The sequence below is a fragment of the Barbus barbus genome (genome assembly GCF_936440315.1).
Source record: "Barbus barbus genome assembly, chromosome: 31".
NCBI classification, from domain to species: domain Eukaryota; kingdom Metazoa; phylum Chordata; class Actinopteri; order Cypriniformes; family Cyprinidae; genus Barbus; species Barbus barbus.
In genome coordinates, this window is record NC_136759.1 from 12,004,482 (window position 1) to 12,032,374 (window position 27,893).

The 27,893-nt window shown below is 38.2% G+C and overlaps 1 protein-coding gene across 1 annotated transcript; it reads left to right on the plus strand.

The window, feature by feature from the left end:
* LOC306851438 (ARF GTPase-activating protein GIT1-like) lies at positions 1-27,216 on the plus strand. Its single transcript, XM_079387662.1, has 20 exons — positions 1-661; positions 4,621-4,754; positions 4,834-4,946; positions 7,691-7,796; positions 8,084-8,170; positions 10,287-10,417; positions 12,412-12,506; positions 12,835-12,877; positions 13,910-13,958; positions 15,623-15,695; positions 16,214-16,311; positions 17,844-17,955; positions 18,105-18,232; positions 19,509-19,661; positions 20,042-20,317; positions 23,289-23,366; positions 23,456-23,535; positions 24,271-24,435; positions 24,555-24,618; positions 24,706-27,216. Exons 1-20 carry the CDS (start codon positions 610-612, stop codon positions 24,919-24,921), a joined length of 2,253 nt encoding a protein of 750 aa, XP_079243788.1. The 5' UTR covers positions 1-609; the 3' UTR covers positions 24,922-27,216.
* The last annotated feature ends 677 nt before the right edge of the window (positions 27,217-27,893 follow it).

Sequence of the window (27,893 nt, forward strand, 5' to 3'; positions counted from 1 at the left end):
GTCTCACAGTTGTAACACACAATACATATATTTGTCCATACCTCTGCATTTTCTCTCAAAGAGTTTTGTATTTGAAAATCACTTTGCGCTTGTTTGAAAGTCGAGTTTTTCTTTGCAAATCAGATTGTGTTTATTTGCAAAACACTGGATTTGTTTGATAAATAGTGGCACAAAAATCGCTCCATAGAGAGACTATGCAGCCCGCCATACAGAAGTGTATAGGGCAGTGGATGTAAATAAACCGTTTACTGTATCCATACTTTTCTTATTCCCACCCCCTTTTGCCCGAGACAGGACGGGGCTTGGATGACCGAGGGAAAAGATTAGTGGGGACACCCAAAATTAAATAATCTGATAACGTAAGGGGCCTTCTAAAAAATCTGATTCATTTTAAGGAATCGTAAAGTCCTTGTAGAGGTAAGACAGAAGACACCGCAGAAAAAAAAGGAAGGAGAGAGAGAAGGGTGAGGACCGGGAGTGCTGTGGAGCTCATCGCCGGCTTCCGGACATTCGGGGCGGCATTGAAATCGCAGACATCGCTCCTGGGGGGAAAGAAATATCTTCAGTATTGGGCTAAAATCTCTGGAAGCGGTAGATTTTGCTCCAGCGATGTCCAGGAAAGTCCAAAGAAGCGAGGTGTGCGCCGACTGCAGTGCACCAGGTAAGGCTGAGATTTATGGATCGAGGCGTTGTTGTGAGCCATGACTGTCCGGGACTCGCTCGAGCGCGGCGGCTAGCGGGTGAACACAAGCCCGCGAATGCGCAGGGATACTCGGTTAAACGCTTCAGGAAAATGCCCGAAAATTAAGGACGATACCGCGGCCCAACAAAGCAGCAATCCCAAATCTACTCTAAATTTAGAACTGAATCAATATGTGGGTTAGGATACGAGAGAACAGTAGGTGTCCATAAACTATATCCTTTACTAAACTTCTGTGACTATAAATTTGAGGTGTTATTGCAGCTTTGCTAACGTTACCGTGGCTAAAGTTTTATCCGATGCTTGTTGTTAGCAGCCATCCTTAGCTAATTGACGATACTGTGAGGTGCTGTCAATTAAAAGCACTATATTTATCCTATACGCAGAACCTTTTATATGCGCATTTTGTAGTGACAGCAAATTATGTTGATTAAAAGTAAGTTTTAGTTCATATTGAGCACAAACCAGGCTCTGTATCGAACAATGCTAGCTGACAGTAGCTAGACTCGGTTGCTAAGTAGCCTGCGGATTCTCTTGTGACTGCCTTGCCAGTATTTGAGTAAAACATGTTTCTGTGTTTACAATCTGTAAATGCATTATAGCTACGAGGAGCACTAGTTCAGTTTGTCCAGTACTGTTTCAAATCTAGTTAACTTGGGCTGAGGCGAGTTAGTTAACTAGCGTTAGCAGGTTGACAGGACACATCAAACTCTAACGTGAGTCAGTCTTTGATTGTGTGTTTGTGCACAACTTTGTTTCTAGATAGCGTTTTTGTGGGTATCGTTTAGTGACACATTTCTTGAATGTGTATTTGTTTAATTAATTAATTTTGTTAATTACTTGTACGATTAGTGTAGTAGTGTAAGTGTAGTATTAACATAATATTTTTCAACAGGGATATGTATGTATGCTGTTGCATAATTATGAAAGTGAATTAATTTGTTATTATTCTTTATTGTTCTTAAAGTGGGCTCACATAACTGAAACATTAAATTTCATTGCTGAAAAAAAAATGTTGAAACCAGCCTGAACTGGTTTACTAGTCTTAGCTGTTTTAAGCTGGTCTCCCAGTCTGGCCAAGCTATTGTGTAGCTGAACTTCAAGTTGGTCTCTCAGCATGACCAGCTGAAAAGTTCCCAAAACCCCTCTAAGATCAGCCAAAAGACCAGTATGACCAGCCTGGGACACAGCTAAAAACCTCAAACCAGCCTCATGCTGTTTTAAGCTGTTTTTAACACAGTTGGCCTTCATAAAATGATCAGTACAGTATTTCTGTAATGATTATCAAAGGAATGATATATTGATTTATTTCTTATATAGGCCTATTTTGTTGAAGGTTGCTACATAGTTGAGTAGTCTATAATTTTGAGTTGTTCATATCCATTTTTAGTCCCATCACACATGCCCTTCTTGGACGAGGCAAAATTTCCTAAATGCTACAGGGAAAAAAGATGGAAGTTGGCAATTGGATTTATATTTTAAATAAAGAGTAACATCCTATGTTTGACTGGCTTTTCTTAGCCATTTGTCCCAAAATGCAGTGCTCAGTCAATATGTTTACAAGCAAGTTAGGACATAATAAAGCCTTCAGTTGTTTACGAAACATTTTTTTGATGCCACTCAGCTGTGCCGTCACTTCAAGCCCACCCTTGGCCTTGCTCATTTTGCCTCACCGTGCCCATGGGGGAGACCGAGGGGTGGTACGGGGGACATGACCGCTGCTCCCTCATCCACAGCTGCTCTCTCTCCAGGACTGAACGTGTGTGTGGGAGCACATCTTGTTTTTGACAGTTTAGTTCTGTTTCATCTCCTCAGCTACCTGTGGTCATGCTCGAAGTTCGGCACTGTCACTGGACGACTCCACATCTGAGGGGTTGTGTGTCTTTTTTGTATCCTCACACACTCTGTGTCCTTGTGTTGGCCTGTCCTGCGGTGCTAATAGAGCTTGTCATTTTCGTGTTTGACATGTTGTAGGAATGTAGATAATGGTGAGTGTGTCGGAAGGTGAGGAACTGATGACAGAGAGGAGGAGGAGGTTGGCAGACAGGCGGATGCATTCTAGTAAATGTATTATGGGTATGAATGAACGTGTGTAAGACTGTCAATTGCATGGCCACTGAGGGCTGAATGGCACCGCGTGTGTGAGCGTTAGAGTGTGTACACGTGAAATTTCATTACGAGCAGAGAGAAACTCTAATTTGAGATGTTAATGGTTTCAAGCACTTATAGGAAGGACGAGCGTGTTCGTTAAGAAGTATGGCGTCATCTTTGATTTTCCCATACGCAGGTGCTCAGCTCCATATCTGTGACTGTCTGGCCATCTTTACACAGATAAAGGGATGATGCTGTATTATTTACAATTACGCCAATAATTATAAAGTTCTTCTCCACATGCAAGATTAAAACTGTTGGCTATATTATGAACATTTGGTGGATTGAAATAAGCCTTATCTTTTTCTAAAATAAGGAAACAAGCAGGCCTTTTACTTAACATTAATTTAGGCTTTTTAATAACCTTGGAAAATGTGATAAAATCGCCTTTAAAAATCTGTTTATATTTTTTTGTGTGAATTGAATGAATGTTGGAGTAAAATTAAAGCTTCTTTTACACAATGATTTGGTGTATGCTTCATTTGCTGTGTTTTATATATTACTATATAGCCTACTTTTTGATACTATCTTTCAAAAGTTTGGGATCAGTAATATTTTTTTGTTAGAAATTAAAACCTTTTTTCAGCAAGAAGGATTCATTCAATTGAACACAATTGACAGTAAAGGCATTTATAATGATACAAACGATTACAAAATTCTGTCTTTTTGAACTTTCTGTTTAAGTCCCAAATCAAAATGTATCACAGTTTCCACGAACTTAATCAGTATTATAAAAAAAAGGCATCCACCATTTTTAGGTGTCATATTGTGTTTGCGTTCATACGGGAAATGAATAATCATGTTATGACACTGTTTACATCAGTGCAGCGTAATCTCCCTCTTCCTCTAATCGTATCAAAACCCTGCTTAGTGAGATTCTGTGGATGAGATTATGTGCTTGAAGTATTGTGGGTGCTGGTTTAATTTTAGCCAGATCCTGGGGGCCTGTGGCCGCCAGAGGCACACTTCTGTCACATTGGGACTTAGTCATTTTTCTGTTTACCTGAATGTCACCTTGATCCTGACTACACTTGTACCCTGCCTGATACGAGGAGAGCTCTTTGCCTCAGATGAGCTCATTCAGAGCAGTGCAGTATGATATGGTGTATGTGTGGTGTAAAAATTATATACATTTCATTTTTGTAGCATGTGTCAGAAATAAATATTTTTGTAAATTCATTACATTTTATTAAATTAAATTATACAGCTATTATTTAATAAATGACTACTATTAATGAACTTTTGCTGGCCAAATAATGTCATTTGTTTAGCATTTTTAACCATTCTGATGCTTCCAACACTAAGACAAATCATTCTCACAATTTCCACAACCTCATCTGTGTTATCCAGCCACACTTTACTTTGGTGACATTTTATATCAGCAGAATCGATTACAACAGTGTTCAATATAGCACCTGAAAACCAAATTGCGTTTATATAAGATGTAGGAGTAGGTCTAGGACTATATAAAAAATAAATTTTTGTCATCAGTCTAAGCCAAACCAGTCAGTCTTTCCACTACCTGGCCTTGTGTGCTTTTTTGCTTGTTAGAAAAATCAACCCTTAATTAATGTTAGAATAAAAGCTTGTTTCTGCCACAAGATAAAAAAAGTAAAAAGGTAATTGTGACTTTTTATCTCACAATTCTGAATTGTGAGATCAAATCGCAATTACCTTTTTAATTTTTTTTTAATCCTTTGGCGGAAACATCCTACCATAGTCTTTAGCTTATTCTCTCTGATGAAATGTGCATTGTTATGTATGTTCAGATCCGGGCTGGAGCAGTATAAACCGAGGAGTTCTGATCTGCGATGAGTGCTGTTCTGTGCACCGGAGCCTGGGCCGTCACATTTCCATCGTTAAACACCTGCGACACAGCGGCTGGCCTCCTTCCTTACTGCAGGTAACTAAAGAGCCTCTCACACACACATTTGTCATTTTCCTCAGGATCATAGCCTAATACATACATGTGTGCGTCTCAGATGGTGCAGACCCTGGCCAGTAATGGAGCAAACTCGATCTGGGAACACTCTCTGCTGGATCCAGCACAAGTTCAGAGTGGGCGCAGGAAACCGAACCCACAAGATAAAGTCCAGTAAGCCATCTCATAAACCATTCGTGCATCATATACCAGAATGTCATAAAAACCGAAGACTGGGGGGTGTAATTCTTGTTTTATTGGTCTGTGCTGTATGTAATTGTCCTCATGGAGCTCTATGGAATAGCAGACCGCTGAGATGAGACAAGACTAGGAAATCTGCTCACTCAAAATAAATGAAGGGAGGTTTTAAAAGTAAAATAGAGAGTAATTAAAAAGTAATTTGTCAGAGCAGTGGCACAGTGGTTCGCCCAGTCTCTTTCACGAATTATCAGCTCATGCAGGTGAAGAAAGTTTGAGAAATGTCCTGTGCCACCTGTGATAAAAAGGCAAATATCCATGAATGAATGTATTTAAATGCCTAATTACTTTATTAATATTGGTCTAAGCAGTTGTACAATGTTACCTGACACCCAAGAGACACTATAATCTGGGTCCAAAATTAACTTTCTGCCACACCTGCCAGTGGTGAGTGAATTTAGAAAATCAACATGCTTTTGAATTACATATATATTACATACACACACACACTCATATATGTGTGTGTGTGTGTGTGTGTGTATATATATATATATATTTATTTATTTATACACACACACAAATTCTTGTGCACTAAAGCGAGCCAATTTCTGCCACCCCTAAAAATATATATTTTTATTTAAAAAAAATAATTTTTTTTTATTTTATTTTATATAAAACAAATTCATAATTTATACATTCAAAATACACTTTCAAAGCCTATAATAGATTTTGAAATATATATACACACACACATATATTTTGAACTATTCATATTTTATAACTCATATATTTCACTTTATTGAAAAGTACATAATGCTATATTCTTACCTTTTTATTATTATTTTTTGATAATTCAAAAATATAAAATGTAAAACTGCAGTCCGTAACTTTTTTTGGTTAATAATGATCCGAAATCAATATTTGAGCAAGTACATAACCAGCCAGTGTTCAAAACTATCGCCTTACTTTAGCCCTATTCACAACGGTTAGCTTTTAAAAATATTTTCTAATTTGAGTGGTATGGGTAGGTTTTCTCTGAAAATTCGAGCATGACACTGCGTCGTTACATCATGTCTGTAAACATAAAGAAGTTGTCCCAGCTAGTAGGGTATCGCACGGGAGGATTTATAGCCTTTTCTCACAGCAGCTAGAATAATTAAATGTATCATTTTGATGGCGGATTGTAATCCTGAAAGGATTTTTTTTTTGTTTATGTTTTTGTTTTTTTTGCATGCTTTTTTGTTTATGTTTGCTGACAGACACCAGTGTTTCCCGCAGACTAGCAAATGCAAGTTGATTCTCTGCCAGCAGGAGGCGCTGTTGGAGCGTGATATATAGCTGTTTCCCCGGTAACGACTGTAATCAAATAAGCGCTACTTTATCAGCCATTACAGGAAAGACCAAATGAAAATTGACATCAAAGCTTTTCTGAAGAAAACGGACGGTTCTTTTAAAAGATACATTCATATAAAAACACCCGCGCTGCATTTTATTCAACGAAGTATAAGCCTTTTGGAAAATCTATTTGTAGCGGTCAGTTTTGATATTGTGACAAGCCGCCACAAATAATTGTATACACGGGGCCATTGTGACAAATTGCCATAATATAAGTGATAGCAAAGCAAAACAAAAAAATAAATAAATAAATATTAGCGGTGAAATGTCGCCCGATTATGTCAAACATCATACGCTCACTGGATGTCATGATGACAACAAATGTCATGAAGGAAAAGTTTCAATATCTCGCCTGCAATTTCGGACCTTCTCCAAAAAGACATAAAAAAATAAGAATAAATAAACAAATGATTTACAAGTTTAACGTGCGTTTATCAAAGTAGGAAATATAATTAGTGTTCTTGAAATATGAAATAGAAGCGGGTCTGGATTGAATTCCCTCCGGGTCCGGATCCGGACCGGAGTCCGGACTTTGAGAAGCACTGCGCTATACAATAGTGGCACAATGCTGATGTTGTTAATTTGAGAATAAAGTATAAGAATAATAATAATTTGCACGGTTTGATGTGAAATGAGCTAACCGATCTTTAGATTAAACCACCATTGATAGCGCGATTTATTGTAATGCTAATATATAATATTTTTCCTCAGTTGGTCAGAACAAACATGACTGACTCGTTACTTGTTCAGATGACAATGTCCGGTGAAAATTCTTATTTGGGTCATATATTCCAAGACGTAGACCAATCTGTGATTGCGAAGAACAGTAAATATCCACACCGGCACGGTGACTGACAGCTACATATACTCCTCAAAACATTAGATACATTCGTGTTGGAGCCATACCGGAGTACAAACCCATGCAAGCAAGATAATTCCGCAAGTAACTGCAATTCCAGGTTTTCAAACATAGATGGCGACAAAGAGGCAAAATTTACAGACTGCAGCTTTAATTTTTAACAAACAGCAGACAAACACTACTATTTTTTTCATTTTACTATGTCTGTCATATGAAAACAGTTACAGTCCCTATTTATTTAGGGAAATACTATGATTTATTCCAGATCTTTAAATGATGGTTTGCATGGTTTGATTTAAATCAAGTGTGTCACTTACATCCCAGAATGAGCCATTGTTTTAAATAAACAGTCATGACTGTATCGATGTCTGCAGGACTATTTGACGAGGCATCCTATTTTACATAGATTCATTGATTTTGAAATTGATCTCTATTCGTTTCTGTGTTCATATATTTCACCCCACAGCCCCACTAAGTCAGAGTTCATTCGCGCCAAGTACCAGATGTTAGCCTTCGTCCACAAGCTGCCCTGCCGTGATGATGATGGGGTCACTACGAAGGACCTCAGCAAGGTTAGACCTCCCAAAGGCATTACCTCTGACTCTTTATCTCAGTCTCTTCCTTCTCACTCTCATTCCATCTTTCCTCCTTGGCCTCTCTCTTCTCCCCACTGTCTGTGCCCTTGAAGGAGGGCCCTTAAAATGACACCCCGCTAGTGAATAAATGTGCTTTCCTCAGTGCTATCGAATGGCCCTAATGAAAGGATGAGCAGGAGGTCTGCTCTCTTTCTGTCTTTCATGCTGGGTCCCTCTCTTTTTCTCTCTCACACACTCACTTATTCTCTTGTTCTTGCCTGCAGCAACTCCACTCAAGTGTGCGGACAGGAAGTCTGGAGACATGTTTACGGCTGCTGTCACTGGGGGCACAAGCCAACTTCTTTCACCCGGTAAGATCTGCCATCTCTCACAGTTCTGTCTTTGTTCTGTCAGGTTTTCTACATAACTAAAACAGATTCTATGATCGCTATATTGTTAGATATCTTTTTTTATTGTTGTTTATTGTGGGATCTGAGAATGTTTCTGTGTGTAACTATGAACTTTGTTGTCTGACTGTTTATAACATCTGATTTTTACAAATCTGATCCAAAGCATAAATACTTTCCAAACCAAAATATTTCTAGCTTCCTGTTCTTTCTTGCCTCTAAAGGCCCCGAAATACTTCAAACGAAATCGAAGAACGAACTGATATGACGTCATTTCGAACAAAATCAGGCTGAAACGAAGTTCGTTTTGACAGTTCGATACAGCCTACCAAAGTGAACTTTCTGGGGAGTTCGTTTTGGCTTCGAAACACCTTTGGGCTACCATTGGTCCGTGGCGATTACGCAATCGGTGGGTGGGTTCGGGAACTCCGCCTTCTTTGATGCATAATTTTTTTTTTTTTCCCGGTTCGTTTCTCATTCAAAAAAGGTCAGGCAGGGGAACAACATCTCCTAGTCACTAGCAACATAAATACACTGTCGAATAACTGAACTGCCACAAATATATCTGCACGTGTACAATCGCTCGTGGAGAGACTTTAAAGATTCAGAGAAAGCATTTAGTTCCTTGAAACAAATTGCAACGAAGCTTGATGTCGACAACCCGGAGTTATGCAAAAAGAGACTTAGCGAAACATCAGATGCAAGTTTTCCAAAGCCATGAAAAGAATGAAATGAAAGAGTAAAGATATAAGATAGCAATTTCCAAATACATGTTTCAAATAAATATTACACCATACTGCTGCTGCTGTTATTGTTGTTCTTTCAATAAATGAATTAAAAAGGTATACAATAAATAAAATGCCAAAAGAACATACAATAATAAACCTTTGTTTTTAATCAAATTATGACAACACATAAAATCGTGTAATAATTTATCCAGTTTAATAAAAGACCTAGATACATCATCGTTGTTGTGTTTAGGGCATACGCGCGAGCATCGTGACACGTGTTTACATTAATCTACACCCTGCCTCCAGCAGTGGGGGTTTCAGAATGTTCGAAAACAGTGTACCGCCTTTTCGAAGTTTTTTTTGCCCCCAAACGAAGAACGAAAACGAACTTCGTTTGAAGTACATCGGGGCCTTAATGTTATTACTGTGGCAAACAATATAGATTGTCTGAGAAAACAAAAAAACAAAACAAAAAAAACCCAGATCTGATTTCATTACTTGCGAAACAACAGTGCAGACAGTCGGTCCAAAAGACTATTTGAAAACAGCACAGTGAGCAGCGCCTGTCACAGGTGTTACGCCTCTCTAGGGGTCAGCCGTAACAGGAAGAAGGAATAGTCTCAATACCAGAGAGATGTTGGATAACAAGAATTTATTAACAAATAAGGGTTTAGCGTCAGGGGCAGACAAGGCCAAAATAACAAACAAAAAATATCTTTTTATAAACACTCTATACTTCCTAAACCAAAAATAAAGAAAACAAAAATACAGTTTCGACTTACCTGACTCCCTTATTCAAAACAATGAGAAAAGAGGTTTCGAAATAAAGTGGCGTCTGACCCCCTACCACCCTTAACTTACCAAAAACTTATTTACAAAATATTTACAAAAGATATATACAATTTAGCAGCAAACAAATCACAATCGGAAGGCAATTTCATAGTCAATCGGGCATGGGTCAAGTTAACAAGGAATATCAAAAATTGGAACAAAACAAATAATCTAAACGATCACCGAATTACAATACCACTAACAATCTTAAACACTCACATGCTATCTCTCTGGTAAGACAGCCAAATAATTCAACGAATGACGACAGCAACGCACAAAGGCAAACTATGGAGTCACACACACGATGGCACAATAATGGCCTCTCTTGAGTGTTTGGGGCAGTCCTTATATCTGGGTCAGGTGAGGAGGAGAACCAATCGCAGCCTCCAGCAAATTATCTCAGGGAACCTCCCATCTGAAACACAAACATACACATACACAGAGAGAACACAAGAGGGCATAATGGAAACAAACAAATGATTAAGGCTCATAACACAGGCCTGATGTTCCCTCCACAGGAAAAGGGCACGACCCCTCTACATGTGGCCGCCAAAGCGGGGCAGGTTCTGCAGGCCGAACTGCTGGTGGTGTACGGGGCGGATCCAGGAGCTCCAGATATCAATGGCCGCACACCTATAGACTATGCCCGGTAAATACAAAACACAGAAGTCACTAGATCCTCAGCACTGATTGATGGAATCCATCCATCTATATCATATCCATCCAGCAGCCGAAATTGTTATAATTGTAAATTGTAATAAGCGAAAAGACCGAATAAACTGTATGGAACAATGACGTGATGCAATCAAATAGAGGCGTGCACTAATGCAGCAAACACGTCTGCAGTGTGAAAGTATTTAAAACTGTCAGAGAAAGACGCAAAAATCATCACAAGCACGAAGCACCGACAGCGAGAGACTACTTAGTGTTGCATCTCATGTCTCCGATGAGAAGAGGAAGGGGTGGTTGTTGCTGGTTACTATGATGATTGAAATCATGAAACGGCCTCAAACGATTAGCAAGTAAACTGCAGAATGTTTTCTAATACACGCAACGAATTGCACGTATTCAAACAGCGCTGCACAGGCAGTCCAAAGCACGAGGAAAATCAGCGCTGATCATTTGCTCAGTAACATTTTTATAATTTACTGACATGTGACAATGTGATACGTGCAATAAACATCTTCCCAAATTCATAATGAGAATCTTTTAAATATCTGCATGCTGTTGTAAACTAAAAGAAGATCTTTCTGCGGGTTTCTGCCAAAATAACATCATCATTCATAAATGTTAGTATTGTAATTTTACTGTTGTTCTGTAAAATAAAATAAAAAAATAAGACAATAATAATTACCCTACAACAGCTCTATACATTTATCATAACATTCACACATAGTGTTCAAATTGGGATCTGTAATATATTCTAATGTTTTAAAAGAAGTCTCTTCTGCTCAGCAAGGCTGCATTTATTTGTACAGTAAAAAATACATGCCTGATTCAAGAAGGGGGTCTCAAAAATGGCCCAAAAATATAATTTTATTGGTATAATATCTGATAGAATGTTAATAAATGTTCAGTGTTAAGTAAGTATTTTTCAATTGTTTTGTAATTGATTTGTTTTATTTGAAAAGCAGGACAAAACCATAAAAAGCACATTTTGGCTATTTAATTTATGCAATGGTGAAAACAATTAGCATAATAGGCCTACATAGGGGAAAAAATGCGAAAATCCGTGTTCGGTATTTGCATCCCTACATCCATCCATCTCATACCATGTCTATCTATTTATCTATATCATACCATGTCATAATCATCTATCCATCTATGTCATATCATATATCATATCATATTTCTGCCTATCTATCAGTTTTGTCTGTTGGTCTAATGTTCTACCTGTTCAAGATTCAAGATTTTTATTTGTCACATACACAATTATACAGGGTATAACCAGCAGTGAAATGTAGGTCAGGTCCGCTCCAAGGACAGTGCAATTATAAAGAATACAAATATTAAGAAAAAGAAAAGTAGAAAAAATAAGAGGAATAAAATAAGATAAGAGATAGAAAAATATATATATAAATATAAATGTGCAGGTCAGTATGTTGTTGACTTAAATAGTAATAAGAGGAATGTGCAAAAAGTTGACCAGGGTATTTAAATAGCAGCAATATGAGGTAGAGAAAAATTATGAATAGCTATTGATATAGTGGTATATACATGGAGTCATGTGATGTTATGACACAGAGTTAGAGTTTAGGAGCCTGATGGCCTGGGGGAAGAAGCTCCTCCTAAGTCTCTCAGTTTTTGCCATCAGGCTACGGAAGCGCTTACCAGATGGAAGCAAAGTGAATAGATGGTTACCAGGGTGATTTGAGTCCTTGATTATTTTAACAGCTCTATTTTTGCAGCGTTACCTGTCTGTCTGTCTGTCATTTTATTTATCTGTCTGTCGTTATCTTGTTCTGTCTGCTGTCCTGTCGTTCTTTCTGTTTGCCCTCCAATCGCTCTGTTTGTCTGTCGTTTTATAGTTCTGACGTTCTTCCGCTCTGTCTGTCTGCCGTTTTGTCACTCCATTTGTCTAGCTAATGTTTTTGAGAGGATATAGTGTCTTTGGTTTGTAATGTGACTTTGTTCTGTTTGCAGGCAAGCAGGTCACGTGGAACTTGCCGAGCGCTTGGTAGAGTGTCAGTATGAGCTCACAGACAGGCTGGCCTTCTATCTGTGTGGACGTCGCCCAGGTGAGCTCAGAGTACCCGTTTTATAGTATTTCCTAGAATAATGGCCATAATGCGTATTGTGCTGCCTTATAGATGTTTAAATTGCAAAGGTGCTGATTAACAGGTTTTCTGCAGAGTTCAACACAAAAATAGACTCAGCACTGAAACTCTTATTACACCAAAGCTTCTGCTGTGCTGCTTACACAGGCAGTGTGAAAACTGTAACCTGTTAATTTGGGTGTCAAAATAAATATGTCCTGGATGTGTGTGTGGTGTGAAACAGACCAATCTGTCTGCCCAATTGAGGATGAGCATTTCAACATTGTTTTTCTCGTGTCTGTATTTGCAGATCACAAGAACGGTCATTATATCATACCTCAGATGGCAGACAGGTACGTTGTTTGTGTATGAGAGTATTTTTGCATGTGTTTGATTCGTAATAGAAAAAACATTGTGTACAATTATTGAAGCTAATCAGTGCAGTTTTATTTATTACTGTCATGATATCCTCCCTCAAATATTTTCCTTATCGCTGCCTATAAAGGGTAGATGCAATGTTCTGAGATCAGTTTGCAGCGGGTGTATTTGTGTGTGCTGGCCAGCAGGTTGCGCCACACGGTCAATCAGTTTGCATTAGGGCAGAGTGTCCTCAACCTCTGTAGCACTGACTACCTCAAATGCACCACAGCTGAATGACCTTTACTGACCTGTCCAGAAGGAGTGTTGATATGGGGTCTATCCCTTTTCTTTCTCTCTCTATCTGCTCACTTTTCGATCTCGCTCACTCGTTCTCTGTTTTCTCCATCTTGCTGCGCTTTTGGAGGCAGAGCTCGCCCTAAGTGCCCGACACAGAGGTATCTCTTTCTCTCCCTTCTTATCCCCCTCTCCATAAACCCTGCTCTCTTTCTTCCTCACATGCCTTCATCTGGGTGTGGATGACTGGAGAGATGAGGCAGGAGTCTGAAAATACATCTACAGGAGTCTGAAAATCCCATCAAGTCAATGGGATTTTTTATCCCATCAAGTCAATATCAAATCATAATTGGCCTTTTTACTTGAATACATATTCCTTGTCATGTTGTGCACAATTCAGTGCATGTTATTATTCATTGTTACACCTCAGAAACAAATTTCCCTTCAGATAATGTCATCTAGGCCACGCAACAGTGGAATTTTAAAAGGGAAAATTTTGTAAACGCATATTTAGGTCATAATATTCTAGTATGGATCACAATTCAATCAGAATTAAATTAAGTAAAACAACACTCCTGTTCCTCCTCATCTTTTCTGGCTGTCCCGTTCCTTACGCCACACTTCATCCATCCATTCATCCACCTCTCTTTTTTCCAGTCTCCTCATCTTTCTCTGTCCGCATGCCGCCAGCATCCTTTTATTGTTGTGTCTGTGTCTTTGTCTTTGCGTAGCCTGGACCTCTCTGAACTGGCCAAGGCAGCCAAGAAGAAGCTTCAAGCGGTGAGTGATGCAGGTTACTGAGCTGCTTCAGAGAAAAATGGGAATTTGAGTTTTTAGACAGGCATCTCAAAGCAACAAGCGATAAAAGCTTTTCCATGTAAATCCCAAAGTATATTTCAGTTTGATTTGAATTGTATGTAGCTCCTAACCCCCTGACACAAGTGCTTGTCTTGTTTTGCTGTTCGTTTCTTTTTCAAATGCAAAACCACTGACCACCGATCAGCATTGCAACTTATGCTGATGATGAAATTTACATGACATGTACTGTACACATACCCTTAGCATAGCGAAATATACTTTGGGCTTAAAGGGATAGTTCACCCAAAAATGAAAATTCTGTCATTAATTACTCACCTTCGTGTCGTTGCAAACCCGAAAGACCTTTTGTTCATCAACACAAATTAAAGGGATAGTTCACCCAAAAATGACAATTCTGTCATCGTTTGCTCACCCTCAAGTAGTTCCAAACCTGTATGAATGTCTTTGTTCTGCTGAACACATAGGAAGATATTCTGAAGAATGTTTGTAACCAGACTGTTTTGGGGCACCATTGACATTACTGTCTGTGCAGGAATGCAACTGAAACGTTCCTGTTAAAATGGTCCATGTGACATCAATGGTTCAACTGTAATTTTACAAAGCTACAAGAATCGGTTTTTGTGCAAAGAAAACAACCATTCTTCTCTTCCGTTTGACCGTCCACCACCATTCATGAGAGAAAAATTTCAACCACTTTTCTGGTCCTGGAAATGTTTCATTGCATTTGTATTTTTGGGTAAACTGTCCCTTTAAAGTCCAAAGTCTGTCATAGGGAAGTTGTGACTGAAATTACTTATATTTCAGAGTAAAATGAAATACTGAATAATTAATTCAGGTGTAACCAAACTTGATCCTGGAGGGCCGGTGTCCTAGTTTAGCTCCAGCTTGCCTCAACACACCTGCCTGGAAGTTTCAAGTATACCTAGTAAGACCTTGATAAGCTGGTCTTACTAGGTATACTTGATCAGGTGTGTTTAATTAGAGTTGGAGCTAAACTCTGCAGAAGACTATCCCTCCAGGACTAAGTCTGGTCACCCCTGGATTAATTATTCACCACAAGACTAGTAATGTGCTCTAACGGTCGATTTTGATTTCAAGTGGACTTAACCAGCTCTATCAAGTAAGCAGGACATTATATTGGTTTATATTTGGATTTTATTCCTATATTATTGCGCTGTGAAGGTCTGCCCACACTAAAATCTTATTGGTCCAAAAAATGTCTCCCTATAAATATAAATCATTCTTATCGACTATGACTGTGTTGCATCACAACATTTTTTATTTCAGTGTGGCCATATGAATTACTTGTCACAGGAATCCTGTTTAGGCTCTTTTCTTGAGAGATTTGAGAGGAATGTCTGATAAACTCTTAGAAATGCTTAGAAATTCAGTAGATAAATTTAGCAGATGCTTTGAATTCCCTTAGCTTGCAGTTGATCTTTATTTAGTTCCTTGTTAGAGCATGTTGCTTTGTTTTGTCTTCTCACTGATGACTTCCTGTTGTATGTGTGCTCAGTTTTTGCTGTGATTGTGTTTTTTCCCCTATGTCTGAATTTTAATACCACATACTGATGTGTCTGTGTGTGTGTGTGTGTGTGTGTGTGTGTGTGTGTGTGTGGATGCAGTTAAATAACCGTTTGTTCGAGGAGCTGGCTATGGATGTGTACGATGAAGTGGACCGTAGAGAGAACGATGCAGGTAAGGCTCAAACCCCCATCTGTTCCTGTCCCAACTTTCCCTGCTTTTCACTCTTTCCTTAATGTAGTTATGGAGCGTTCTGGAGGCATGGAGTTGTATCCATGTCCCTGGAGACACAGTGATCGGTGTGTTGTATAAACACTGGCTATAGATGGACTTCAGCAGTGCAGTCAGCTTGTAGAGAAGGGAGGGAGAGAGACGCTAAATAGAAAGGAGGGTGAAAGGGAGCGAGAGCAAGGGAGTGCCGCAGGAATTCTCTCCTCCTCCTCTCTCTCTCGCTCTCTCTCTACTCCCGTTCCTGGTTGTTGAGGAGAAGAGGTAGCATGCTGGGGTGGCAGACTGGGATTCTGATGGTAAGCAGGACTGGGCGCAAGGCAGGGGGCCAAACGCACACATAAACACAAACTGAACGGGAGGGGAGGGGTAGATGCGAACTCTCTGAAACCTCAAGGCTACGACATCAGAGTTTGTTTGTTTATATTTGCCTTGTTTATATATGTCCATTTTGTTTCTCTCAGTGTGGCTGACAACTCAGAACCACAGTACTCTTGTGACCGAACGGAGCGCCGTCCCCTTCTTACCTGTCAACCCTGAATACTCAGCGACACGCAACCAGGTAACGCACAGCATTTTAGAGGATGTGTTTGAAATATGTTTGGCAGGAGGTTCTTTGCTCCTGCTGCCCCCTTGTGTAAGTGCCTGTCACTTCCATGCGGGCCCGTTTTTGATGGAGGCACAAAGGAGAGATGATATCTGGGGTGCAGACGACATGCGGCTAAAAATAGACATTTTGTGGTTGTGCAAACGTCTGAGGCTCAGGTTTGGGCGGCAAACCAACAAATGGATGTTTTCCAGCTGCGTAACTGCTGCAGACGCACAGCGGCTCCCTCCCCCTCAGCGTTTCCACTGGCATCCTAGCATGACCCTCTCTGCACCACTGCTTGAAATAGTTATTTTATACAGTGAGACCACTAAGTGCGTTTACTCAAGGGTACGTTTCCTGCGGGCTGATTGGCCAGGCTGAGAATTTCCTGTTCTTTTGCGTATGCATGAGGATTTGAGACATGGAAAGAGATGATGGGAGGAGGGACATGCACACCCAGTGGTCAAAAGTTGGAACACTGAACTGTTGATGTGGCAGTGTTTTCCAGTATTTAACATATCCAATTCGCCCTCTACCAGAATAGACAGTTTTGTAATGACAAACTTATTGCTGAGCGACTAAGTGCTTAAATAAAACTTACTTTAGGAAAACTTGCAAATTTGAAACCTGCAGAGCTCCACAGAAAAGTTCTCCTGTAAAAAAGATTTCCTGTGCAGAAATCATTCATAAAAATCTTTCTTGTTTATGAAATATCTAAGCTAATTTTGTCTCGGGCTTTAGTCTAGTACACATTTTACAAAGTTTCTATCTATTCTTCAGAATTTCACAGATTTTGTCTAAATGTCTGTGCAAAAATGTGACATTCAGGAGATTTAAATGGGTCTGTTTATAATTAGATTATTTGTTTTTAAAAACATATTAATGATTTATGCTATCATTCAAAAATTTGGGATTGGTAAATTTATTTCATGTAAAGTGACCATCAAGGCTGAATTTACTTGATCACAGTAAAATCAGTAATATTGTAGAATAATAAAATAACTTTTCTTTTGGAATGTATTTTAAAATATAATTATTAATATTTTATTTTAATATTAATTTTACTATTTTAATGTTAAATGTTTTGGCAAAAGTTTCAACAGCTAGTCTTCAGAGTCATATGATCCGTCAGAAATCATTCAAATATGCCAATTCGGTGCCCAAGAAACACTTATTATTATTATTATTAATGTTAAAAAAATGCTTGATATGCTGTAATGCTTAATTAATTTTTTCTTTAGATTTTTTTTTTAATAGAAAGTTCAAAAGAACAGCATTTCATTCAAAATAGTTTTTTATAACAATAAGTAAAACATCTTACTGTCTAATCTAATCCTTTTTACATGAATAATATTATGTATAAATAAGTATAAGTAAAAAGTATTTGTTTATTTATTTGTGTGTGTATGTATATATATATATATATATGTGTGTATATATATATATATATATATATATATATATATATATATATAAATTTTTTTTTTTTTTTTTGTCATTTTTAGGGCCGGCAGAAATTGGCTCGCTTTAATGCACGAGAATTCGCCACCCTTATTATCGACATTCTCAGTGATGCCAAGCGACGGCAGCATGGAAAGGGCTTAACAAGCCCCACAGGTGAGATGCCAACATTGCAGTTTTCAAACTGAGATTTTAGGTAAATATCAATAACTCCGCTTCAGTAAAGATGGATATAGCTAAGCCAGTGCAGTTTCTCGCTCTCTCAGTGTCTCCTCATATTAATGATGTTATCTTTTGTTTTTCAGACCCGCTGGATCTGAGTCAGGCGGATGATGACCAGCACGATTATGACAGTGTAGCGTCTGATGAAGACACAGACAGTGAGCTAACCGCACAGAATAACAACAACACCCACCGCAACAACCGGGCCAAGGTGAGCTCATCAAACCCTTTAACTCGCTTACTGGGTGTTTATCTGAGGAAAAGATTGAAGGTTGAAGATTTGTGTTCATCCATCGAGATGTCTATCATTCTTAATAATGAATCCGACTTGAGGAGCATCATAAAACCTTTGGAGAACAAGCTCACATAATCCACTGAATCTTAAGAGATGTTTAATTACTTGTACTGTGGGTTAGGCCTTGGTAGATGATGATCTTGGTTTTGTCAGACCAGCAAATTAGTATTTTCCATAATACAGAAGCCAGTGTTGTCATGTCCCAGCATGCACCGCTGGAAGAGCAGCAGCAGCAACAGCCCTGCCTCATATTTGCAGAATGATATCATTCCCTTTTTCAAGGCTGTGATCAGTGAAGCTATTGTTCTGCAGCTGAAGACGGGATGCTGTGTCTGAGCATGCTCAATCTGCATACAGGAAGTGACATGGTTGAGTGTAGGAGAGCACAAAGTAAATCCTGTTGAGGAATGTGGGGTTTAAAACCTTCTCCACTACTGTTTGTTATATTGTACAGTTATTCATTTTTATCTTATAATAGCGACATTTTGTGCTTTTTGTATAAAAGTGTAGTTTTATGCTATCTATTCGGTATGCTTTATAATAATGTTAATTAAAATCTCCATATTAATGGTAGGTTTATATAATACATATGGACATCAGTGATACCTAAAATCATCACTCGTGCTGTTAGTTTTTTTTTTTTGAACATACTGTTTTTGCATGTGAAATGATAAACAGACAAAAAAAACAAAACACTCATATCTGAGGATATATTATAGATTTGTGATGGGATCTTTTGACTCATATTCAAACTACTGTTCAAATTGGTTTTTTTTTTAGAAGTCTCTAAAAAACAGTAATGTGAAATAATATTACAGTTTAAAAAACTGTTTTCTACTTTAAAATAATGTCATTTTTTAGAAACCATTACTTCAGTCTTGATGAAAAGAAAGTTTAAAAGCATTTATTTAAAATAGTTTGTTTTTTGTTGTTACGTCAAAGTGTTGTCATTTTGATATATTTAATTCATACTTGCTGAATAAAAATATTAATATGTTTAAAAACTAAAATAAAAAATCTTACTGACCCCAAAATTTTGAACAGTAGTGTAAATAATACAATAAATTAATGAAATGCGTAATTGTTTATATCGTTTAGGAAAAAAGCTCTCTGTTCAATCCTGTTACCCTTTACTGTTTGTTAATTAACAGTATATTGTGATTTGATTGGTGGTTTGTGTTGTGTCTATCAGAGCATGGACTCGTCGGACCTGTCAGATGGGCCCATCACACTACAGGAGTATCTGGAGGTGAAGAAAGCACTGGCCTCCTCAGAGGCCAAAGTTCAGCAGCTCATGAAGGTCAACAATAACCTGAGTGAGGAGCTGCGGCGGCTTCAGAAGGAGGTACAGCCACCCACTGGATTAAAACTGTGCCTTTGTTTTAAAATGATTACAATTTCACACAGATAGAAATGAAATGTTGCCATAAACTACAGCTCACTATTACACATACTGATCTAAATAAATATAAGTATTAATTACTTTAAAAAAAATACTGACCCCAAACTTTTAAATAAAAATGTAGATATCTTATACCATACTCTTCCTACTGAGAATGAAGCCCTTCCTTGTTCAGAAAACCTTAAACTTCCTGTCCATCAGAACAACCCCATTTTATCAGCCCCAGCATGATGTAACCGTCCACACTGCAACTGTTGTTTTCTTTGGTCCTTGTGTTTGTGTATGTGTGTGTGACTCCCGGTGATGCCCCTCCATCCCTGTAGATCACGCGGATGCAGACGGAGAACAGCGCGCTGCGGGGGGCCCAGGCTGGGGCCGGGGGCTCTCTGACCGGGGGTGGTGGCCCAGGGCTGTGGCCTGGTGGGGTAAGGGGTAAGGGCGGAGGGGTAGGTGGAGACTCCAGCCTAAACACACCCTCGTCTGCCCCTCTCCGCCGGGATAGACAAGCCTTCTCTATGTATGAACCCGTAGGGACCACCCCCAAAGCTCTCACCCCAGCCCTGGACCCCCTGACGGGCCGCCTGCAGCCTCTCAGCCCCGTAAGTGTGAGCATTAGTGGCCGGCCTGATCTTTTTAAACTTCCTTTTCCTGTTGGGCTCTATTTCTCCCTCTGCTTACCTGAGTCCACACTGGTGTGCTGCTGCTGCCTGGAGCACCTGCTTCCACTCTCACTCACTGCTCTCTACCGCCACCTTACGGCCAAACAGGAGCACTTCCTGCCCTGATAACACCTTTTTTTCTAGAGATTGGCTGTGTCTGAAAACTCAGTGTGCTGCCCAAATCGACAGCATTTTTGAGCATCACGGGTTTCTTATACACCTGGTATCAAGCGGTGTTTTGCATGATTTGATCATAAGTGGACTGTGCTATTTATGAATATCTTAAGTACACCTACATAAATTCACAAATTCCTCCAAAATTTATTTGCATTTTTTTTTTTTTACTTATTTTTTATTTGTTTGTATTAATTTATTTTTTATTAGCTATCAACATGCAGAAATTAAAATTTGAGGGAATATTTTTTCATTAGTTATCAAAATGAAGAAATTAAATTTTGAGGGAACATTATTATTATTATTTACTTTTTAAATTCTTTGGCTTCCTCACAAACTACTCCCAAATTGATTTGCATTTTTGCTTTATTTTCAGTAATTTTCTCAATGTACAGAAATTTTATTTTGGAAGATTTAAAAATGTATGATATATTATTTAATTTTTTGTTATTTCTTTATCTTTATCATAAACTACTCCCAAAATAGTTAGCATTTTTGTTTTGTTTTTCATTTTTTTCTTACTTTCTTTTTTCTTTTTCTTTTTTTCTTAAATTACATTTATTGACATGCAAAATAATTTATTAATATAAAACTTTATCAGCATGTAGAAATTTTATTTTCGAAGATTTAAAAAATTTATTTAATTTACTTATTTGTTTATTTATTGTCATTCTTTATTTTTATTATACTTTTTAAAATTCTTTAAAAAGCAAATTTTTTATAATGCTGCAGAATTTATTTATTCATTTACTTATTTAATGTGGTTCAAATGATCACAAAATCATAGACACTCTGAATAAAACCTGATCACAGTCTGTCTCTGGCTCTCCCAGAATGCATGTTGATACCAGGTTTGCCTATAATGCTCAAAAAGATTGCGTAGCTAGGCAGCTCAAAACATTTTGAGACACAAGCCTTCTATATTGTCTGTCTAGCATAGGAAGATAGAAGTGGCATGAATTACATTGTATTGTTCTTGAAATGGTTGATATGCCAAGAGAGGCTCTCGTTGAGAGATATGCTTGTCTTGTGCAGTATGACATGTCTGGAATATTCAGAAAACTGATTGATGGTTGCCTGATTAGTGAAACTCAAACGAGTCGATCTGCATGGCACACATCAAACGCTGAATGATTTCTTAAAAGGTGCAGTGAATTGTTGCGCTGAAATGAGAAATTGTCCTCTGTTTGTGGATATTCATAGATCTGTAGGATGTATTTTAATGTCTTTTGAATGCCTTGTTTTGATTTGCTTTAATTGCTTTTGCAATTATGCAAATACACCGTTTTGATTATGCAATATCCCATTTATGGGTCATTGCTGACAGTGTAGTATAGACTTATTCTGTTTTATTAGTTGCAGTTAATGTATTTGGGATGCACCTTTGTGCCTGTTTTATTAACTGCACTGTTTAATGTGTGAGTGTCTGTCTTTAGTCTTTTCATTAGTTTAGAGAAGTGGATGTTATTGCAATGTTAATTCAGTTTTGCTTTTGAGCTTAATGTAGAATCTTGCTGTTCTGCCATATCCTCTAAAACCTCTACACTAAGTTACTTGTGTCTAACAGAATTGCAGTCGTCAGTATAGCAGTTTTGCCGCAAATGTTCTTACATCTAACAGTCTTGTGCAGATATGACTATCAAAGCTGCTTCTTTCCTTTCCATCCTCTGCCTGCTGACTGTCCGTCAGCTTTTCTCCTCCTGTTAACCCTTGTGCATCAATAAAAAAAAGTTACACTTAGGTCCATAGTGGACAAAAATGTCCATGTCAAAAAAACGGTCATAAAAATTGGAAGCTTGGGAGCACAGACTTAAGTGTGGTCTCATTTTAAAGAAGACCCATGGCAGATTATTGTTGAAGTAAAAAGTTTAAAAAGTGAAACCAAAAAAAGTTACACAGGTTTAAGTTTATGAAAATGATTTATGAACAATATTTTATTTTATGAATATTTTATATATGAAACATGCTGAACTCTAAACCTGCTCTAAAATCAAAGCCGTAAATCTAAACAAGTTGTGTTCCAAATTTGAGGATGATATCTCAAAAAATGAGCTTTCAGTAAAATTTTGTTTGGGCACAGTACCAAATGTTCCCCATTAGATGCCAGCAAAACTCTGCTGGTGCACACAGTGCTTGGATTTGTGATTTGCAGTAGAGTTTCTCTCTCTCAATTTTTACAAGAACATACACATAATTTTCTTTATGACACACATACAAACCACACTCTGACATCTATACCAACACACCCACACAATTATATCTGCATTATTTATCCAATTGGCTCTATAATATGCAGAAGCAGAAAACAGGAATAAAGCAAGTATTTGCTTTATAGGCCCTTTATTGACCAATCCTGAAAAAATGGCACCATCTGGTAAAAAATAGTAAAAAATTTCATTTTGAAGCCTTGCCAACAGAATGAAAGCCTATTAACAAAAATTGCATCATTTTACAGTTAAACGGCACTGCGATTTAAAAATAGCAGTTTTAATGGGTTTCAATGGGGACATTTTTGTCCAAAAGGTCCTGAGTGTAACAATTTTGTGTACCTAGTGTAAAATAGATTTATTAAAGGAAATGAGGGTGGAATATTAAAATTCCAATAAAAATACACACCTGAGCCTAAATGTATGCAGTTAGCATTAACACAGGCAAATTTATCAAAAAACCAAAACTAAAATGGACAAAAATGTCCATAAGGTCGCACAAGGGTTAATCTCATTCTGCTCATGTTCAGGTGCGAAAGGGCGCTCCTGCGGGTCCCACCCCCTACGGAGGACCGCACCTGTCAGCCTCCACTGACGGCCGATATAATGTGAGTGCCTCTTTCCATTCATATCTACACTGACATGTGACTTACAGACTGATGTGTAACAGACTTCTGCGCTTGTTTGTCTTGTCCAGCATCCAAAAGCGGGAGAGAAATATTGGAGCGGAACTGATAGTGACTATGACAACTCTCAAACATACGACGTCTCCCTGGGGTGAGTGCAAGCTACCGTTAAAAACAAAGCACACCAGGTTATTTTTACATTTGCCTCATTTCAAATATTGGAAGTTTGTGGACAGAGGTTTTCAGCAATTCATTTGTAATAAGCGTAATAAAAACTAAAAATAAACTTGTGTACCGTCTTAAGAAATTAAGAAGAAAAATATTGAAAAATAAAAATAATATATGAATGTAGTAAAATTATAAATTTTTTATTTTTATATATATATATATATATATATATATATGAGAAAACAAATTATAAAACAATTGGTTGGAGTAATTACAAGTGAAGTAATACAATAATAATATTTTTTATGAATGTTTTTATTATTCAGTATATTATAAAATATTTGTATATTGTTTATATTATGAGTTAAAAAATATTTATTTTTATGATATGATTAATATAATGATTATTTTATTGTAATGTTTTTGTACTTTTAATAAAAGTATTTTAGTACACATATAAAAATATTCCACATACAGTACAGGATATTACAATTTTAAAATTACAATTGTCTCCTAAGAATAACATTATACCATTTATTTTGCAATATAGTAGTTTATTATTAACTAAACTAATAATTATTATAATAAATATTATTATAATTTATGTAAAATATAAAAAATTATTCTTATTTTTTAATTATTTGTAATAACTTGTTTTTATTATGCGTGCTTGTGTGTGTTCATGTTTGTGTTTTTTTTTTTAAATGTTGCATGGTAGCGTGGGTCGCAGCAGTGAGGATGACAGCAGGGGGGATGTAGAGGACACAGAGGGTGAGCCGGACCCCACGCTGCCCTGCACAGAGGACGTCATCCTCAAAACCGAGCAGGTCACTAAGAACATCCAGGAGCTACTGAGAGCAGCACAGGAGTTTAAACACGACAGGTATGATGGACTGTTACCCCTCAAGCTGAAGGCAAAGTCATTTTGCTACAGTTAATAGAAACATACTATTATGGAGAGTTAAAACTAAAAAATTGAAAGAAATCTGCCTTTGGTTGCAGTTTTGTGCCATGCTCAGAGAAAATCCACTTAGCTGTGACAGAAATGGCCTCTCTGTTTCCCAAGGTAAATAAATGTGTCATATTGTGATACTTTGCCTCAAGAAATCCAACTAGACGCACTAAATCTCTCTGCTCTGCCTGCTTCTCTCAGAGACCAGCGCTAGATGCAGTACGTTCTTCCTTGAAGCTCCTGGCGGCCAGTGCATCCCGCCTGCAGGTGGAGTGTCGTAAAGCAGCGCCCTCCGATTCGTCAGCCAGTACGGTGGACTACCAGCTCCTCACCCAGCAGGTCATCCAGTGCGCCTATGACATCGCCAAAGCCGCCAAGCAGCTAGTCACCATCACCACCCGCGAGAAAAAACAGTGACCCTCTAGCACACCGGGGTCCACCGGGCAAGGGCAAAGACTGAGAAACCGGAGAAAAGAGCAAAAACTGACGGCTGGGAATCGTTAGTCAGGTAGATGGAAAAAAGATGAAGATGGGAAAAGAAAGGTTGACGAATCCAGCTGCGGCCACCCGGACGCAGAGATGTTTGGGAGAAGCCGAATGGAGCGGCCTGCTTTTCCTTACACTCCTTTTCTTCTCTCATTTCACTATTTCAGGAGAATCTTCTTTCATCTACACATCTAAATATAACAACACTACACAGGCAGACCCACAATTCAGTGCTGATGGCCTGCTAGCACATGGGCGGCTACTTTTTGGTTTTCTTTGTGAAACACACAAGCACTCCCAACCATCAGAGAACCAGAAACGTTCCTCCTGAACTGTTTATTTTCTGTTTTTCCTTTCTCTCTGTCTTTCGATTGATTTTGTGTTTTTTAAGTGCCGCTCCATTGGCCTGTTTCTCTTGGGACAAATGTACTGACTTTAAACAACAACACTGGAGTTATTTTAATGATTATGACTTAAGTTTCGTATTATTGTTACAATTATTGATGTCTTCTTTTGATTTTTGTTTCATTTAGTTTCGGTGGAAATCACACAGAGCTTTGCGAACATTAACAGGGGTGAACAATAACCTGTGACAACTAACCAGAACCCTCCTGTCCTCCAGTGGTAGAAGCACTGGTTCACTCACACAGTGTTTTACTATGTATGCTACTTTTTTTTTGTTTGTCGAAATGTGTTGAACACTAGCCAAAGGAGCAGAGGGGAGTGATGACACTACAGTTACGGTCTTCGAGCACAAAGACGGCGGTCGGGGTTGATGTACAGAAAAGCTTCATCTCATCTCAATCCCTCCGTTAGTGGGTTTTGGTATCAGAACAATGCAAATGTGTTAGCACAATCATCACATTGTCTTTAGCTTATTAGTTTAGGACAAAACCATCACTTTGGGACAACATGTTCACTTTCTGCACATAATCGAATGGCCTTTTTTTTGTCAGTTTGGTGGAGTTTTCACTTCAGGACCAGGTTTTATTTTGTGTGTGTGTGGTTGTCGTTTTCCTTTTGAGGATATTTGATTTCTTTGTTCTTTATAATTCATGTTTTTTTAATCGAGCATATGTGTAGTTAATGGTTATTAATGTAAGAAGACCCTTATGTTTTATAAGCTACGAGCATGTTGAATGTTGATGGTTGAAGATGACCACTATCAATGTTCTCATCACTAACATTTCACATACAGTCACAGGGAAAACCTGTCACGTGGGTGAGGATGTCCATCTGCTGCATCAGGACCAGTGAAGTCACATTCTGTCGAGGCGGTCGGGGTCACTTTTGCTGAGAATTGTGGGAAACGAGTCCCTCGCTATGTTCATGGGAGAGGAGTTGAACTGGAGCTTCCAGTACGTACGCACATGTAGATGAACATCTGTGTGTGTGAGCACGATCAAACCAAGTATTTGTTGTACAGTTACTTTGCATTTTAGACGTCATGCTACGAGCCTTAAACTTCCTGTTGTTTTCCATATCGGTTTTACCCACCAGCCTTTTAAATTAAGCCATTTTTTTCATTCTTGCCTTTTGTTTCTTTAACTTAGGGAATGGGATAATATTAGAGTCCCCTGAAAATGTGTCAAATAGAATGTCTGAAAATCTCTTGATCATTGCCTTTGCACATCTGCTAGACTGACTTTAATCAGTAATCATGTGACTGGCGTCTCGCTCTTCCACACTATAGAAGCACATGGTGAGTAAAACAGTGTATGCTTAAAAAAAAAGAAGAAACCTTTTCCCAGATAGTTCGTTTTCCACTAAATATGTCAGGATGGTTTACTATGCTGATGACTTGGGAGAAAGAGTTTGGGTCATTATTTAATAAGCACTAAATTCAGAGAGGTATCTGAGAAAGGAAGTCATTGCACACTCACTATATGTCCAACTCTAAATCTGATTCCTTTCAGAGTAGTCTGTAGATTTTCCCAGCCTTCCTGCTGCAGAAGCATACATTGCTCACATAATGCACCAGTTAAATTATTTTTAAATAGATTAATGCACACACACAGCATTCAAGTCATACGGGCTGCACTATACTTGTTATGACTGTTCTTTATCACGTGGTTCTTACATGAGAGATTAACTGATGGGAGAAATTTGTTTAGCAGAGGCCACCTGTAAAATGTAGAAATTAAATAAAAGACTAAGCAAAACCATTTAAATAGTAATAAAGACTCATAAGCTGTACATTTGTAATAAAAGAAAAAGTTCATTGTCTCCTGCGAGTTGTTCTTTGGTGTTATAATTGTGAGGATTAAGGCTACTGTATTTTACTTCTCAAAAATGCTAACAAAATTATTGCATGTACTAGAATGAAATGCAGAAAAACAAAAAGAGAACCAGATTCAAAAGATAAAGAGGAGTTATGCAAAAAAGCCTCAGTTTATGATTGTGGTTTAGATCAGCGTTTGTAGAAAAGTCTGGACCAACTGAAAATACTGTACCTAGGGTTGACAAGGCCGTTTTTTTCTGTTTAACAGCACATTATTGTATTGAAATATTTTACTCATTCTACCAGTTATAAAACTGTGTTAGACGACTTCTAGGAGGCCTAGTTTATTTATAAAAAATTATCTTCCAGTGATCCTGCTTCAGTGTGGAAAGGCATAAAGGATATCACCAGTTACAAGTCACCATCCCCCAGTACTCTGGAGAATCAACACCTGGCAGACGACTTGAACGAGTTTTATTGTCGTTTTGAGAAAACACCCCACACCCGCCCTGAACACCTCTCCACACAACCATTAACACCTCCAGCAACCCTCCTCTCCCCCACACCTACAATTCAAATCAGCGAAGAAGATGTATGCCAGGTCTTCAGGAAGAACAAAAGAAGGAAAGCACCAGGCCCAGACGGTGTGTCACCAGCCTGCCTAAAAATCTGTGCTGATCAG

Excerpts from the sequence above, each read along its gene's own strand:
- LOC306851438 (XM_079387662.1), top strand. The coding sequence starts at position 610 with ATGTCCAGGAAAGTCCAAAGAAGCGAGGTGTGCGCCGACTGCAGTGCA. Across the intron at positions 4,755-4,833 it reads GGCCTCCTTCCTTACTGCAG|ATGGTGCAGACCCTGGCCAG; the intron begins GTAACTAAAGAG and ends TGTGCGTCTCAG. Across the intron at positions 8,171-10,286 it reads AAGCCAACTTCTTTCACCCG|GAAAAGGGCACGACCCCTCT; the intron begins GTAAGATCTGCC and ends TTCCCTCCACAG.